The sequence below is a fragment of the Macaca mulatta genome, chromosome 1 (assembly GCF_049350105.2).
Source record: "Macaca mulatta isolate MMU2019108-1 chromosome 1, T2T-MMU8v2.0, whole genome shotgun sequence".
Classification (NCBI taxonomy): Eukaryota; Metazoa; Chordata; class Mammalia; order Primates; family Cercopithecidae; genus Macaca; species Macaca mulatta.
In genome coordinates, this window is record NC_133406.1 from 230,824,740 (window position 1) to 230,842,071 (window position 17,332).

Genomic DNA, 17,332 nt, shown 5'->3' on the forward strand with positions numbered 1-17,332 from the left:
TAGCCATGTGTGGTGGCATGCGCCTGTAGTCCCAGCTACTCAGGAGACTGAGGCAGGAGAATCACTTGAACCTGGGAGGTGGAGGTTGCAGTGAGCCGAGATCGTGCCACGGCACTCCAACCTGGGCAACAGAACGAGACTCCATCTCAAAAAAAAAAAAAAAAAGAGGCCAGGTGCGGTGGCTCATGCCTGTAATCCCAGCACTTTAGGAGGCCAAGGCAGACAGATCACCAGGTCAGGAGATGGAGACCATCCTGGCTAACGGTAACGGGGTGAAAACCCGTTTCTACGTTAAAAAAAAAAAAAAAAAAAAAAAAAAGGCCGGTCGCGGTGGCTCAAGCCTGTAATCCCAGCACTTTGGGAGGCCGAGACGGGCGGATCACGAGGTCAGGAGATCGAGACCATCCTGGCTAACCCGGTGAACCCCCGTCTCTACTAAAAAATACAAAAAAAACTAGCCGGGCGAGGTGGCGGGCGCCTGTAGTCCCAGCTGCTCGGGAGGCTGAGGCAGGAGAATGGCGTGAACCGGGGAGGCGGAGCTTGCAGTGAGCCGAGATCGCACCATTGCACTCCAGCCTGGGCGACAGAGTGAGACTCAAAAAAAAAAAAAAAAAAAAAAAAAAGGAGTACGCATGGACATACCTAAATCCACTTTTCATTCTCAGAAAGACAACGTGACCATCCTTTGCAAGTGTGTGCCTGCCCCCTACAGGCCTCTCTTCAGGGAGTCTGACTGCACCCGGGCACCTCTAACCCAGCCAGGCACATCTGACCTCCCATGGCACTACTTGTGCCAGAGTGGGAGATAAATTGTGCCAGGTTAATTTGTTAAAGTGCTGGACAAATCGTGTACACTAAGGCCATTTAGATTTGAAAAACTCAAAATAGGCATCTCCCTGGTGGGTATTAGGTATTGAAATTGAAGAGAAGAAAATACGTTTCTGAAAAATTTTATAGTAATTACCTTGAAGGAGTAGGGGAGGTTTCTATCTGCTACCTGCTCTTATTGTGAGGTTAATTTTTCATCAGAAATTTACTAAGTGCTGATATGTGCCAGACACATTGTTTCTTTTTTGTTAAATTTTCTAAAATGGATATTGGATAGAGCTTTCTTTTCCCCCCAAATAAGACAATTATCATTAATACAGGTTTAGATATATAGCGGCATCACTGTTGAGGTTTTACAGTGAGAAAGTTGTGTTCTAAATTGACCTAACAATGAAAAACAACTATCTGCCGGGCACGGTGGCTCACACCTGTAATCCCAGCGCTTGGGGAGGCCGAGGTGGGTGGATCACGAGGTCAGGAGTTCAAGACCAGTCTGGCCAAGATGGGGAAACCCTGTGTCTACTAAAAATACCAAAAATTAGCTGGGCATGGTGGCAGGTGCCTGTAATCCCAGCACTTTGGGAGGCTGAGGCGGGTGGATCACCTGAGGTCACGAGTTCGAGACCAGCCTGGCCAACATGGTGACACCCCATCTCTACAAAAATACAAAAATTAGGCCGGGCGTGGTGGCTCATGCCTGTAATCCCAGCACTTTGGGAGGCCAAGGCAGGCGGATCATGAGGTCAGGAGATCAAGACCATCCTAGCTAACACGGTGAAACCACGTCTCTACTAAAAGTACAAAAACATTAGCCGAGCAGGTGGCAGGTGCCTGTAGTTCCAGCTACTTGGGAGGCTGAGGCAGGAGAATGGAGAAAGGCGTGAACCCGGGAGGCGGAGCTTGTAGCGAGCCGAGATCACGCTACTGCACTCCAGCCTGGGCGACAGAGCGCGACTCCATCTCAAATAAATAAATAAATAAATAAATAAATAAATAAATAAAAGCCGGGCGTGGTGGCTCATGCCTGTAATCCCGGCTATTCGGAAGGCTGAGGTGGGAGAATCGCTTGAACCCGGGAGGCAGAGGTTGCAATGAGCCAAGATCGCGCCATTGCACCCCAGCCTCGGTGACTGAGTGAGACTCCATATCAAAAAAAAGAAAAACAAAAACAAAATTAGCCGTGCATGGTGGCATGCGCCTGTAATCCCAGCCACTCGGGAGTCTGAGGCAGGAGAATTGCTTGAACCCAGGAAGGGGAGGTTGCAGTGAGCCAAGATCGCGCGACTTCCTCCAGCCCGGCCAGCGTAACATCTTAAAATATGCATTTTTTGGCCGGGCGCGGTGGCTCAAGCCTGTAATCCCAGCACTTTGGGAGGCCGAGACGGGTGGATCACAAGGTCAGGAGATCGAGACCATCCTGGCTAACCCGGTGAAACCCCGTCTCTACTACAAAATACAAAAAAACTAGCCGGGCGAGGTGGCGGGCGCCTGTAGTCCCAGCTACTCGGGAGGCTGAGGCAGGAGAACGGCGTAAACCCGGGAGGCGGAGCTTGCAGTGAGCTGAGATCCGGCCACTGCACTCCAGCCTGGGTGACAGAGCAAGACTCCGTCTCAAAAAAAAAAAAAAAAGAAAAAAGAAATTAAATGGAAATTGCCTACTCAAAGCCGTTTTTAAAAGTCCTAAGTGTCACCTGGATGCTTCTTTGAGGACTGCCTACATCCTCCTCCGTGAGCCTGCCTTCCTCTCTTTCCTAAGAACGCTCTGCATATTAGTGAAATAAGTGCCTCTTTCTGTTCTGTCTATAGTTAGCCACCAATTAATAAGATGAGCAGAAATGCTCCCATGCTGAGCACTGTGCTAGGGGCAGGGAAGAAGCTGACACTACTTCATGAGGCAAGCTATGTAAGCACCTTTTTATCTCCTAGGAGAGGCCCTCAATAGGTTCGGTCTACCCCCTGGAGCCTGTAGCTATTTCGGGCTACTCATTAAAGTCAATGTAAGATATTGCTAAAGCCTTTGAATTCTTTAAGTGAATTGCCTCCACTTGAAGTCAGCTAAAAATAGTTCACTTTCGCTCCCCAGGACTGCCCCCAAGTTACATGAACTCCCCCCTAGACTCACACCCCAGCAAAAATACTGATGTCCCCAGCAAGACTAGCTTCCTGTTAAAGATCCAGGGCCTGCTGTGAATACATGCGTAACTGCAAAAATGGAAGCAAAGGATGAACCCAAGTTAAAGCCAAGCACAAGAACATTATGTAAGAAATCAGGACTTTTGGAAAAGGCAGAGATTTTCTTTTCTCTTCAAATAATAAATTACATTTAAAAATTAATGAGAGTATAGGCCAGGTGTGGTGGCTCATGCCTGTAATCCCAGCACTTTGGGAGGCTGGGGCGGGTGGATCACCTGAGGTCAGGAGTTTGAGACCAGCCTGGCCCCGTCTCAACTAAAAATACAAACATTAGCTGGGCATGGTGGCACACACCTGTAATCCCAGCTACTTGGGAGGCTGAGGCAGGAGAATGGCGTGAACCCGGGAGGCGGAGCTTACAGTGAGCTGAGATCCGGCCACTGCACTCCAGCCTGGGCGACAGAGCAAGATTCTGTCTCAAAAAAAAAAAAAAAAAAAAAAATCCCAGCACTTTGAGAGGCCGAGGCGGGTGGATCATGAGGTCAGGAGATCAAGACCATCCTGGCCAACATGGTGAAACCCCCATCTCTACTAAAAATACAAAAATTAGCTGCGCACGGTTATGCACGCCTATAGTCCTAGCTACTCAGGAGGCTGAGGCAGGAGAATTGGTTGAACCAGGGAGGCAGAGGTTGCAGTTAGCCAAGATCACGCCATTGCACTCCAGCCTGGGCAACAGAGCAAGACTCTGTCTAAAAAACAAACAAAAACCCATAATTAATGAGAGTACAAAGCACTATGCCAGACCCATCCATCATAAACTTGAGACCTGCTATGACTTTCTCTTCTTTCATTTGGAACCCACTGTACAATCAGTAGCCTCAGAGTAATTGGCTGAAGAGAGAGCATTCTTGGCCGGGCACAGTGGCTCATGCCTGTAATCCTAACACTTTGGGAAGCCTAGGGGGCTGGATCGCTTGAGCTCGGAAGTTTGAGACCAGCCTGGGCAACACGGCAAGTCCCCATCTCTACAAAAAAAATACAGAAATTAGCTGGGTGTGGTGACACACGCCTATAGTCTCAGCTACTCACAAAGCTGAGGTGGGAGGATCACTTGATCATGGGAGGCGGAGGTTGCAGACCGCTGAGATCACGCCACAGTGCTCCAGCCTGGGTGACAGAGTGAGACCTGGTTTCAAAAAAAAGAGAGAAGAATGAGTATTTTGGGGCAGGTAGAGCCAACCCTGACAGAAATAACCTTATCTTGTGTTTACACAGAAGTGAGACTGCAAGAAAGGGAACAATTTGTTTCTGAAACTCCTTGTGACATTTATTATTACAGCAAGTGCTTCTGGTCACCGAGAAATGATATGCATACTGCCTCCGGAGACTCAATGAGAAAATTGGGCTCTGGATACTAAACTGTTCCTTAAATGCTCAAAGCTGATAATATACCAATTTTTTTTTTTTTTTTTTTTTTGAGACGGAGTCTCGCGCTGTGTCACCCAGGCTGGAGTGCAGTGGCGCGATCTCGGCTCACTGCAAGCTCCGCCTCCCAGGTTCACGCCATTCTCCTGCCTCAGCCTCCCGAGTAGCTGGGACTACAGGCGCCCGCCACCACGCCCGGCTAGTTTTTTGTATTTTTAGTAGAGACGGGGTTTCACCATGTTAGCCAGGATGGTCTCGATCTCCTGACCTCGTGATCCACCCGCCTCGGCCTCCCAAAGTGCTGGGATTACAGGCTTGAGCCACCGCGCCCGGCCTAATATACCAATTTTATACCACATATGTTAAAGGCCTTGAGTAAATTAAAGCAGGTTTTTTAGGGGCTAAAGCAAAGTGGCTTAGGTTGAATAAAGCAGTAGACTCTACCATTTACTTGGTTTCTATTAGAATGGAAAATGCCACACCCAACACAGTGGTTTGGCCCTGTAATCCCAGCTACTTGAGAGGCTGAGGCAGAAGGATTGCTTGAGTCCAGGAGTTCCAGACCAGCCTGGGCAACATAGCAAGGCCTTGTCTCAAAAAACACAAAACAAAAAAAGGCTGGGCATGGTGGCTCATGCCTGTATTCCCAGCACTCTGGGAGGCTGAGGCGGGTAGAACACGAGGTCAAGAGTTCAAGACCAGCCTGGCCAAGATGGTGAAACCCCGTCTCTACTAAAAATATTAAAAAATTAGCCAGGTTTGGTGGCACGTGCCTGTAATCCCAGCTACTTTGAAGGCTGAGGCAGAGAATTGCTTAAACCTGGAGGGACGGAGGTTGCAGTTAGCTGAGATCGCGCCACTGCACTCCAGTCTGGGTGACAGAGCAAGGCTCCATCTCAAAAAAAAAAAAAAAAAAAATTAGCCGGACATGGTAGTAGGTGCCTATAATCCCAGCTACTTAGGAGGCTGAGGCAGGAGAATCACTTAAACCTGAGAGGCGGAGGTTGCAGTGAGTCAAGATTGTGCCACTGCACTCTAGCCTGGGCAACAGAGGAACTCTGTCTCAAAAAAAAAAAAAAAAAAAAAAAGGAAAATGCCTCACTCATAGCTGCTTTGATACATTGGAGTATGAATCAGAAAACTTTTAGTCATACCTCTCTCTGCTGGAGTAAAACATACTTCCTTGCTCTACTGTTTGGGGCTAGGCCGTAAGATGAGATGGCCAATGACTTTCCAAAGTGCTTCCACAATTGGGCTTGCTGCTCTTGTTCTTCTACCATTCATCATAAGAGGAATATGCCCTGGCTAGCGTCTAATCCAAGGAGGAGGAAACTTGAGGCAGATTTAATCCCAGTCTGTGGCTAAACCTTGCTGATCCCGTCCTGACTCAGCAGAGTCATAGGCAACTCACAGCCTGAAGCCAGGCAATTTGTAGACCCCTGAGCAAAAAAAAAACCACTATATTTTGAGGTGGTTTGTTATACAGCATTATTGCAGCAATAGCTGGCTAATATACTCCTCTTGTTCAATTTTAGCCCATCTTCCATGCTATAGCCATAGTCAGCTATTTAAATACAATTCTGATGACGTCATATTCTTATTTAAACCCTGCAATCATTCTCATTACTCTTGGAATAAAAACCAAATGCTTAGCATGACCTATAAAGGCCTGTATGATTTGGGTCTGGCCTCTCTCTCCATCACTGCACTCCAGCCCCCAGCCTTCTCTCAGTCATTTGATCTCATCATGTTCTCTTGCCTCCTCACGACCTTTTTTGTATGGGCTGATCCCACTGTTGGCTTTGCTCTTCTCCCCACTCTTTGATTAGTTAACTCCAACTTATACCTGGAGTGTAAGCTTAAATATTACTTTCCCAAGGAAGCTCTCCTTGACTGTTACTACAAGGTTAGATTCTCAGTTGTATGGTCCCACAGCCCCTTGTATGTCAGCTTTTAGCATTTAATTACAGTTGCAATGAATTATTCAATCATGTCTCTTACTCACTATGAGGTCAAGGACAATGTATGTCTGCTTTGCTGCTTTATCCCCTGCCTAGTACACTGCCATGCACCTGGAAAGAACTCAATAAATATTCCTTGAATGAGTGATTGACTGAAGAGACTGGCTATGTTTGATCAAAAGTCAGGAGAAGGGCCGGGCACAGTGGCTCAAGCCTGTAATCCCAGCACTTTGGGAGGCCGAGATGGGCGGATCACGAGGTCAGGAGATCGAGACCATCCTGGCTAACCCAGTGAAACCCCGTCTCTACTAAAAAAAAATACAAAAAACTAGCCGGGCGAGGTGGCGGGCGCCTGTAGTCCCAGCTACTCGGGAGGCTGAGGCAGGAGAATGGCGTGAACCCAGGAGGCGGAGCTTGCAGTGAGCTGAGATCCGGCCACTGCAATCCAGCCTAGGCGACAGAGCGAGACTCCGTCTCAAAAAAAAAAAAAAAAAAAAAAAGGTCAGGAGAAGGTATGAATCAGTGCAATTGAAAAGAATATTAAGAGCTTAGTGTAAGGTAGTATGAATATTGGAACAAGGTCAGAAAGATACTCACAAACGAAACACAGTCTTTTGTTAGTCACAGAGCCAGGTGAGTTATAGTAATAATGAGAGTCAGATGTCCAAATGTTACTGAATTCAAAATTAAAACTATGGTAATAAAAGGAACTGTCATTAGCTGCAGGGAGGTTGACAATGTGGAAAAGTTGGACTGTGATAGAATGACCAATGGACCATAGTGCTAGAATTTGAAAGTTAGATCAAAACTATGCCTTTTGGCTGGGTGTGGTTGTTCATACCTGTAATCCCAGCACTTTGGGAGGCTGAGGTGGGAGGATCACTTGAGGCCGGGAGGTGGAGGCTGCAGTGAGCCCTGATCATGCCACTGCACTCCAGCTTGGGTTACAGAGTGAGACCCTGTCTCAAAAAACAAAACAAAACCTATGCCTTTTGGGGGTTGTAACTTTTAAAATAGCGTGTTGGCTAGGCATAGTGGCTCACACCTGTAAATCCCAGCACTTTGGGAGGCTGAGGCGGGCAGATGATTTGAGGTTAGGAGTTCAAGACCAGCCTGGCCAATATGGTGAAACCCTGTCTCTACCAAAAAGTACAAAAGGCTGAGGCAGGAGAATGGAGTGAACCCGGGAGGCCGAGCTTGCAGTGAGTTGAGATCACGCCACTGCACTCCAGCCTGGGCGACAGAGTGAGACTCCGTCTCAAAAAAAGAAAAAAAAAAAACATTCTTTTGCTATTAAGTATCTTGGTCTATTTCCCTTGGCTCCATAGCTTGTACTAATTAAAATGATGTCAACAGAAGATCCTAGGGTGCAGCTTTATTTTCTTCCCTCCCTCCCTCCCTCCCTCTCTCTCTCTCTTTCTTTCTTTCTTTTTGCCATCTGTGTTGGCTCTCATGTTCTTTGCTTAAATAATTAATAATCATTACTATCTGTTAGGCAGCATGTGAGGGAAGAGTGTGTCATCTTGGAGCCCAGGATATTAACGCTATGCCTGTCCCCTCTGCATAAGCTTTCATGTGAGGCTCTTCATTAGCTGACACCAGGGGATGGATCTGCTGCCCTCAATCTTTAGTGTTTATTATCAATAAAAAAGAGCCCCCTCTGATTCACCAGCTGGGGCAGATACTGCTGACGGACAGGAAGTAATTTCCCAAAAGAACAGTAACGAAGAAAGTGAGGTGGAAGTGAGCCACAAAGTTCATTTAGATAGAGCAGTCTCTGCTGGACCGGATGCAAAATCTAAGTGGCTGTCACACTGCAGCAAGCTAGACCTCAGTGTTACAAATAGCAAAGGATTTCAGAAAAAAAAAAAAAAAAAAAAACCCTAGATGAACATATGAAAGGGATGTATAAACAGGACAGTTTATAGTCTAGGGTCAGTTTATTTATTTATTTATTTATTTATTTATTTAGAGAGGGGGGTCTTGCTCTTGTTGCCCAGGCTGGAGTGCAATGGCGCAATCTCGACTCACCGCAACCTCTGCCTCCCAGGTTCAAGCGATTCTCCTGCCTCAACCTCCCGAGTAGCTAGGACTACAGATGCATGCCACCATGCCTGGCTAATTTTTGTATTTTTAGTAGAGACGGGGTTTCACCATGTTGGTCAGGCTGGTCTCGAACTCCCAATCTTGTGATCTACCTGCCTTGGCCTCCCAAAGTGCTAGGATTACAGGCATGAGCCACGGTGCCCGGCCGGTGTGTTTATTATTTTATTATTTTTATTTTATTTTTTTGAGATGGAGTCTCAGTCTGTTGCCCAGGCTGGAGTGCAGTGGCGTGATCTTGGCTCATGCAACCACTGCCTCCCAGGTTCAAGCGATTCTCCTGCCTCAGCCTCCCAATTAACTGGGATTATAGGCATGCACCACCACACCTGGCTAATTTCTGTATTTTTAGTAGAGACAGGGTTTTGCCATGCTGGCCAGGCTGGTCTCAAACTGGGGTAAGTTTAAAAATTGCTACTGTTGGCCAGGCACTGTGACTCACGCCTGTAATCCCAGCACTTTGGGAGGCTGACGCGGGTGGATTGCCTGAGCTCAGGAGTTCGAGACCAGCCTGGGCAACATGGCGAAACCCCATCTCTACTAAAATACAAAAAATTAGCCCGGTGTGGTGACGCACGCCTGTAGTCTCACCTACTGAAAAGGCTGAAGCAGGAGAATTGCTTGAACCCAGAAGGCTGAGGTTACAGTGAGGCAAGATCATGCCTCTGCACTCCAGCCTGGTCGACAGAGCGACAGAGCGAGACTCCTTCTCAAAAAAAAAAAATTGCGGCCGGGCGCGGTGGCTCAAGCCTGTAATCCCAGCACTTTGGGAGGCCGAGACGGGCGGATCACGAGGTCAGGAGATCGAGACCATCGTGGCTAACACAATGAAACCCCGTCTCTACTAAAAAATACAAAAAACTAGCCGGGCGAAGTGGCGGGCGCCTGTAGTCCCAGCTACTCGGGAGGCTGAGGCAGGAAAATGGCGTGAACCCGGGAGGCGGAGCTTGCAGTGAGCTGAGATCCGGCCACTGCACTCCAGCCTGGGCAAGAGAGCCAGACTCCGCCTCAAAAAAAAAAAAAACCCAAAAAAAAAAAAAAAAAATTGCTACTGTCTTACAATGGTGAAAGTCAGGAGCAAAGTTATATATGTTTAATTGTAACACACTGTACTGCTTGTTTACAACAACAAACTACTAGGCAATCTATATTCAATAAGGTGAGGAAAGAATTGCTTGTCAGGAGTGGTCTTTTCAGTCTCACCTGAATACACTGATAACATTGCAACATCTACAGCTATGAAATGCCATTTATATGCCGGGGAGAGAGGGGGAAGGCAGCTATTTAATTATTTCCAGAGGGTACAGGCTATTTGCTTTTAGGGATGGTCATTTTTTTGGGTCCTTAATTAGACAATAACCAGCAGGAAAAAAAGGTGATAAACAGACTGCTATGCTTCAAGGCTAATCAGCTGAGTATATGGATCCAAATTAAGGTCTTATGTTGCTTTGTCTTTACTAGGTGATTAGAATGTTTCAGGCTTCACAGACAAAATACACTTAGAAGACATGTTGGTTGATCAAAACACTCAGCCAAAGAAATGAATAATCATTTCTTTATACTGTTCCCAAACACATAAAAGCTGGGTTCTGTGATGTGGGGAGGATCTATTCACCAGATGCTACAGAGACTAACACTCGGGGGGCACGCTGGCAGAGAGCCAGATGTTCATAGCTGCACATACCCCACTCATGACACAAAATCTGTATATTCACCGATCTACAAAATGCTTTCATCATTGTGTTTAATAATTCCTTATCATCTCCAAAGTAAAATTAGATGACAAGTGTTTGCCAACGCACAACACAAGAGGGTGACACATGACTGTGACACTCTTTGTCTGCTGTGCACTTAGTCTCCTTTTAATTGTCTGTCTTCAGAGAAGTTAGAGCTATACCAAATGCAAACAGGATGGCAAACAGAGAGACCAGAGCAAAAGATCATTTTTTCACTTTCTAAATACTGGAAGTTTTTTTTTTTTTTTTTGAGACGAGTCTTGCTCTGTCGCCCAGGCTGGAGTGCAGTGGACGGATCTCAGCTCACTGCAAGCTCCGCCTCCCGGGTTTACGCCATTCTCCTGCCTCAGCCTCCCGAGTAGCTGGGACTACCTACAGGCGCCCGCCACCTCACCTGGCTAGTTTTTTTTGTATTTTTAAGTAGAGACGGGATTTCACCGTGTTAGCCAGGATGGTCTCGATCTCCTGACCTCGTGATCTGCCCGTCTCGGCCTCCCAAAGTGCTGGGATTACAGGCTTGAGCAACCGCGCCCGGCCTGGAAGTTATTAATTTACCCATTCTGACCTTGTATTTGCTCAACTTATAAGCAGAAGACTTTCTTATACAGTAAAATTTAAGTCGTTGCCATAAACCCCTAACTGCTTTAAAATAGCTCTTCTGCCTATACCTAGTGCTTTGAGAGGCCGAGGTGGGAGGATTGATTGAGACCAGGAGTTAAGAGGACTGCCTGAGCAACATGGCGAACCCCATCTCTCTCTTTTTTTTTTTTTTTTTTGAGACTGAGTCTGGCTCTGTCGCCCAGGCTGGAGTGCAGTGGCCGGATCTCAGCTCACTGCAAGCTCCGCCTCCCGGGTTTACGCCATTCTCCTGCCTCAGCCTCCGGAGTAGCTGGGACCACAGGCGCCCGCCACCTCACCCGGCTAGTTTTTTGTATTTTTTAGTAGAGACGGGGTTTCACCGTGTTAGCCAGGATGGTCTCGATCTCCTGACCTCGTGATCCGCCCGTCTCAGCCTCCCAAAGTGCTGGGATTACAGGCTTGAGCCACCGCGCCCGGCTTCCCATCTCTTAAAAAAAAAAAAAAAGTCGGGTCCGGTGGCTCACGCCTGTATTCCCAGCACTTTGGGAGGCCGAGGCGGGTGGATCACCTGAGGTCAAAAGTTTGAGACCAGCCTGGCGAACACAATGAAACCCTGTCTCTACTAAAATACAAAAATTAGCTGGGCATGGTGGTGGGTGCCTGTAATCCCAGCTACTCAGGAGGCTGAGACAGGAGAATCGCTTGAACCTAGGATGCAGAGGTTGCAGTGAGCCGAGATCGTGCCACTGCACTCTAGCCTGGGTGACAGAGCAAAACTCTGTCTTAAAAAAAGAAAAAAAAATTAGCTGGGGATGGTGGCACATGCCTGTAGCCCTAGCTGCTCCGGAGACTGAGGCAGGAGAATTGCTTGAATCCACAAGTTTAGGGTATAGTGAGCTAGGACCACGCCACTGTGCTCCAGTCTGGGTAACAGAAGGAGATCCCTTCTCTAAATAAATAAAAAATAGTTCTCCTTCCCTGCAGCCTGCTATGGTTGCACTGTTATTTCATACTTCGCCTGAAAATTTTACTCTTATAGTTATCCTTTGCTGTAGAAAACAGTTTTTTGACTGGGCACGGTGACTCATGCCTGTAATCCCAGCACTTTGGGAGGCTGAGGCCGGGTGGATCACTTGAGGTCAGGAGTCTGACACCAGCCTGGCCAACATGGTGAAACCCTGTCTCTACTAAAAATATAAAAATTAGCTGGGCATGGGGGCGCACGCCTGTAATCCCAGCTACTAGGAAGGCTAAGGCAGGAGAATCACTTGAACACAAGAGGGTTGTGAGCCAACACAGAGGCTGCAGTGAGCCAAGATCACATCACTGCACTCCAGCCTGGGTGACGAGACTCCATCTGAAAAAAAAAAAAAAAAAAAAGAGAAAAAAAATAGCGTTTTTTCTTTTTTGCTCCAGAAAGCAACTATTTAAAGATACTTAATAGGCCGGCATGCTGGCTCACAGCTGTAGTCCCAGCACTTTGGGAGGCTGAGGCCGACAGATCGCTTGAGGTCAGGAGTTCAAGACCAGCCTGGCCAACATGGTGAAACCCCGTCTCTACTAAAAATACAAAAAAATTAGCTGGGCATGGTGGCAGGTGCCTGTAATCCCAGCTACTCAGGAGGATGAGGCAGGAGAATCACTTGAATCCAGGGGGTGGAAGTTGCAGTGAGCCAAGATTGCACCACTGCGCTCCATCCTGGGCAACAGAGGGAGACCCCATCTCAAAAAAAGAAAAAAAAGATAACTCATATATGTTCTGGGACCACATGGAGGCCCTCTCCAGAGCTGAAAGGAGAAAATATCGAACCATAAATGCAGTGAGAGAAGAGTAAGGAAGAGAAGACTGATAGCTCTGGGGAGTGTAGGGGAGTAGGAGTGGCTGGCTGATGGAAGGGAAAGTACTGGATGCAGTATTTACACATTCATTTTGTTCCTGCAGTAATATTTCTAGATACAGGTATTGTTCTTGGTGGCATGGCCCTTGCCCTCCTGGAGTTTATAGCCATGCTGTGGGACTAAAATTTAAGCATAGGTTAGCTAAGCTAGCATAGGTTAAGAGGTCTCCCGGAAGAAGACCAAATATTCAGGCAGGTGAAGTGGGGGAGAAATTGGAAAAGAGCCATCGAGGCCAAGGCAACAGCACAATCAGGAGACCTGAAGCACAGAAGAGCTCCCTGTGATCAAGGAACAGGGAGAAGGCCCATGTGCGGCTAGAGCCCAGTTGGCAAAAGTGGTTCAAGAACAGGCTGTAGCCAGATCCTGCAAGGCCTTGTTGCCACGCTAAGGACTTTGAACTTCCTCGTGAAAATGAAGAAAAGTCGTTGAATAGCGCAGGTCTGACAGATTTTAAGAAGTTTCCTCTAGTTGCTGTGTGGGCAGTGGATGGGGGTGTAAGGAGAGCCTAAAGGAGAGACTGCTTGAAGGGTTATTGCGGGAGTCAAGGTGACAGCTAGTGGCAGGTTAAACTGGGAAAGAGGGGTAGAGATGGTAGGAGGTGGAGAGATTAAGGATATCATTTAGAGTTGGAAACAACATGGACTGGAAATTAAGAATAAAGGAAAGAGTGGTGTCAACGGTACACTTTAAGTGTCTGGTGTAAGCAACTGGGTAGAGTGGTGCCAGTTACTGAAGGTGGGGACCTTGGAGGAGAAACCCACTTGGGGACCCCTTTTTTTTTTTTTTTTTTTTGGAGACAGAGTTTTGCTCTTGTTACCCAGTCTGGAGTGCAATGGCGCGATCTCAGCCCACCGCAACCTCCGCCTCCCGGGTTCAAGCGATTCTCCTGCTTCAGTCTCCTGAGTAGCTGGGATTACAGGTGCCCGCCACTACGCCCGGCGGGGGACCTAGTAAGTATGAAAAAGTGTGAGCAGGCCGGGCGCGGTGGTTCACGCCTGCAATCCCAGCACTTCCGGAGGCCGAGTCTGTAATCCTAGCACTTTGGGAGGCCGAGACGGGCGGATTACGAAGTCAGGAGATCGAGTCCATCCTGGCTAACCCGGTGAAACCCCGTCTCTACTAAAAAAACACAAAAAACTAGCCGGGCATGGTGGCGGGCGCCTGTAGTCCCAGCTACTCCGGAGGCTGAGGCAGGAGAATGGCGTAAACCCGGGAGGCGGAGCTTGCAGTGAGCTGAGATCCGGCCACTGCACTCCAGCCTGGGCGACAGAGCGAGACTCCGCCTCAAAAAAAAACAAAAACAAAAACAAAAATTAGCCGGGAGTGGTGGCGCATGCCTGTACTCTCAGTTACTAAGGAGACTGAGGCAGGAGAATCGCCAGAACCCGGGGGAGGTTGCGGTGAGCCGAGATCGCGCCACTGCACTCAAGCCTGGGCGACAGAGCGAGACTCCGTCTCAAAAACAAACAAAAAAAAACCCCCCAAATGAGTAAAGAGTAATGTGGATATTATAAACAAACAAAAAGGGACTTCGTATTCTTTTTGCATAGGGAAGGGGAAGAAATGTAGCGAAGTGGAAGAGGATGGCACAGAAAAGGTGTAAAAAGAAAGGCTGTGGAAAGAGTGGGGTAGGAGGGCTTCTGAACTGGGGTTAGCGTCACATTGTGTACTGGTAATTTAAATTGCTGAAAATGAGACCACACTTAAAGATACAGGTCCCTCTAAAAGGAAGGCGGATGTTAAAAGCAATTTGCATTTTACCTAAAATGGGCTGCTTCTCCCTGTACTCTCTCCAAATACAGCCAGACTTTCTGTAGAAACATTTTAATCAGGGGCACCCTTCCCCCAAAAAATGCACTCACTACCAGTACACACGACCTTCTGAGTTTAATGGACCTACGGAGGCCCATTCCTGGGCTCTCTGGGCTCGGTTAATCCCAGGTTAGGCCCCAAACTCAGAGGTAGCAACGCCCCCAGCTCAACGACGCAGGAAGACCACGCCTCTAAATGTTCTGCAACCTCGTCCGTTTCAGAATTTTCCGGGGTTCTGGGTAAACTGGCCTCACCAAGGATTCTGCCCATTCTGGTTGCTCCCGTTTTTAAACACAGACCGGTGTGTGGGAGAGGGCATTATTTTTCCGGAACACTGTGCTCCTGGAGCAGATAGGGACACGCAGAGTGGCTTTACCGCAGCGCCAGCTTCATCCTTACCCGGCTCCTCCTCCAGGCTGCCGCCTCCTCCTCCCGCCCACCCCGCCTTCCCCGCCCACCCCCGGGCCGCTCCTTCCCTTTGCTCTCAGCGAGGATTCAGCCACTCACGACCCGCGCCCTGTGCCTTTCGCCCACCTCATAGCCCCGCCCCTATGCCGCTGGTCACGCCCTCTTTCAGAAGGGCCCAATGAGCGTCCACGTTTGCCGCAAGACCCCGCCCCATAGCGTGCAGCCCCCGCCCGCAGGCTGAGTTAACCAATTCGCGGCCCCGGACACCTCCCCACCCTCAGCCCCCGCCCCTGCGCCCGGCCCCCGGCGCCCGCCTCTCTCCGGGGCGTTGCCGCCGCCGCGCTTCAGCAGCCCGCGCGGAGCCAGATGCCGCCCCCTCCGCCGGTCCCTCCCTCGGCGGCCTGGCGCCTCCTTCCCTCCCCACCGCGGTGACTCTCGGAGCGGGAGGCGGAGGCTGAGGCGGCCGCTCCCGCTGCTGCTACTGACGCCGCCGCCGCGGCCGCTTGGGCTGAGCACGCCCCGGAACAGGCCGCCGCGCGCTGCGCCCCGGACCCGCTGCCCCCGCCGGCCCGGCCGGGTCGGGCGGCCCAGGTAAGCGCCGAGGCCGGGCCGCGCCTGCAGCGCCCGGGCCCGCGTCGCGCAGCGCCGGGGCTGGGGGGAGCGGCCAGCCCTTTGTCTGCCGGGGAGGGGCCGCGGAGAGCGCCCCCGACCCCGTTCGGACCCCTGCCCGCCCCGGCGGCGTGGCGTCCTGGTCTGGGCCTGGCCGCCTCTCGCCGCAGACCAGCTCCCGCCTCCCTCACCTTCGCCCGGGGGTTGCCTCCACAGGTGTCCGCGCCGCCCACCCTGTTGCTCACCTCACCGCGTCTGGGTGGCTGTCATCGCCAGTCCGCCCTCCCGACCTCTGGGCCCTTGCCTCTTCCCTCACCTGCGCCCACTCCCAGGCTCTCACTCTCCGTATTTCCCCAAACCAAACGCTGGGCCGCCCTTCCTCCCTCTGTAGTTTGATTGAACTGTCGTCTCCTGATTTCCCCCCTCCCAGGTGAGCCTTCCTGGAAGGTACCTGGTGAGGGCACATGTCTCACTTGGATGGCGGACGTGTATGCACGAACCTGCAAAATTAACCACCTGGAGCCCCAAACTGCACCTCTCACCTCCTTTTCATCACCCCACCCCAACCACCTTCCTTTTTTTGGAGCCTGGTAACTGAGGCACTCAGGTCTGGACACCCAGCCTCTGCTAGGCCCTCCATCCCTCTCTCTGCCTTGTGAGCTGAACTTGTCTGAGCAGTACCTGTTGTCAGGTTAGCCCCTGGGAAGGCGGCGGGGGCCGTGTTGGCAGCAAATCAAGAGTTTTATGAATAATGAGACGTGTGGCTTGCAGCACCTCCTATCTGAGGATCTTAGTATGCTCCAGCTGTGAATTATTTTGTCTCCTGTCACTCACAGAACTGAGAGAAACATGTCCGGCCAACTGCTGGGTAAATTGAGGCACAGGTTGTGTGGGTAAGGAACCTGGAGGCAAGTCAGGGTTTGTCTTGAGGTTCTGTTCTCAGGAGCCGTGGCTCTTAGCTCCCTGCTACAACTACTGGGCTCCAGTTCCTGGCGTGTGTCCCCAAGTGATAACTGATCTCTTGTGCCGTTAAAGTGTCCAGAGATACCAGCAGCTTCCTCAGATTTAAAGTAGGTCTTTGGATCATAAATAAAGGTGCCGGCTGTTAAATGCCAATGTGTCATTCACGGTTTGCTGGTGGAGTTCGTGGTCCTCCCTTGTAAATACAAATCACCTCTATGGGATGGAGATTCATTCATTCAGTAGTGAGCATTTACTGTGTGCCAGGCACCATTCTAAGTACTGGGGCTTTAGTGGTGAAGACAGACACGGTTTCTGCCCTCCTTAGAGATGACATTCTAAACAGGAGGGAAGTCAGATAGTAAGTGAGTAAACAAACAAGTGGACAAAGTAATTTCGGTAGTGTTAAGTGCTGCAAAGGTGGAGAGGGGCCAGATTACATACAAGAATCTGTGGATCAGGGCGGGCTTAGTGGTTCATGCCTGTAATGCCAGCACTTTGGGAGGCCGAGGCAGGTGGATCACAAGGTCAGGAGTTTGAGACCATCCTGACCAACATGGTGAAACCCCGTCTCTGCTAAAAATACAAAAATTAGCTGAGTGTGGTGGCGTGTGCCTGTAGTCCCAGCTACTTGGGAGGCTGAGGCAGGAGAGTTTCCTGAACCTGGGAGAGGGAGGTTGCAGTGAGCCGAGATCGCACCACTGCACTCCAGCCTGGGCAACAGAGCAAAACTCCGTTTTGGGGGGCGGTGGGGAAAAATAACCTGTAGATCAAAACAAATATTTTGTAGGTCGTAATAAAGAGTTAGGATTTTATTCCAAACACAGAGGCCATTGCAGGATCTTAAGCAGAGAAAGGATAAAGTCTGATTTGTTC

At 49.6% G+C, this 17,332-nt stretch overlaps 2 protein-coding genes across 16 annotated transcripts in view; both read left to right on the top strand.

The window, feature by feature from the left end:
* The window catches only part of LZIC (leucine zipper and CTNNBIP1 domain containing), a 119,238-nt gene that overhangs the window by 23,197 nt on the left and 78,709 nt on the right, over positions 1-17,332 (top strand). Inside the window, exon 8 of one of the 4 annotated variants that reach the window (XR_013408343.1) lies at positions 13,739-13,980. The exons of 1 other annotated variant lie outside the window; for it this stretch is intronic. Coding sequence is in view for 1 of the 3 variants with exons in the window: in XM_077975190.1 (XP_077831316.1) it covers positions 2,912-3,018 (107 nt within the window). In the remaining 2 variants the exon portion in view is untranslated. Of the gene's footprint in view, positions 1-386; positions 624-2,911; positions 3,034-13,738; positions 13,981-17,332 lie in introns of those variants that run through there. 2 more of the 4 variants (XR_013408344.1, XM_077975190.1) reach the window with 2 other exon arrangements.
* CTNNBIP1 (catenin beta interacting protein 1) overlaps positions 15,210-17,332 on the top strand; it is a 65,207-nt gene continuing 63,084 nt past the window's right edge. For 9 of the 12 annotated variants that reach the window (XR_001447413.3, XR_013413859.1, XM_015148591.3 and 6 more), the window contains exon 1: positions 15,210-15,478. The gene's annotated coding sequence lies outside the window, so the exon portion shown is untranslated. 12 annotated transcript variants of the gene reach the window in all.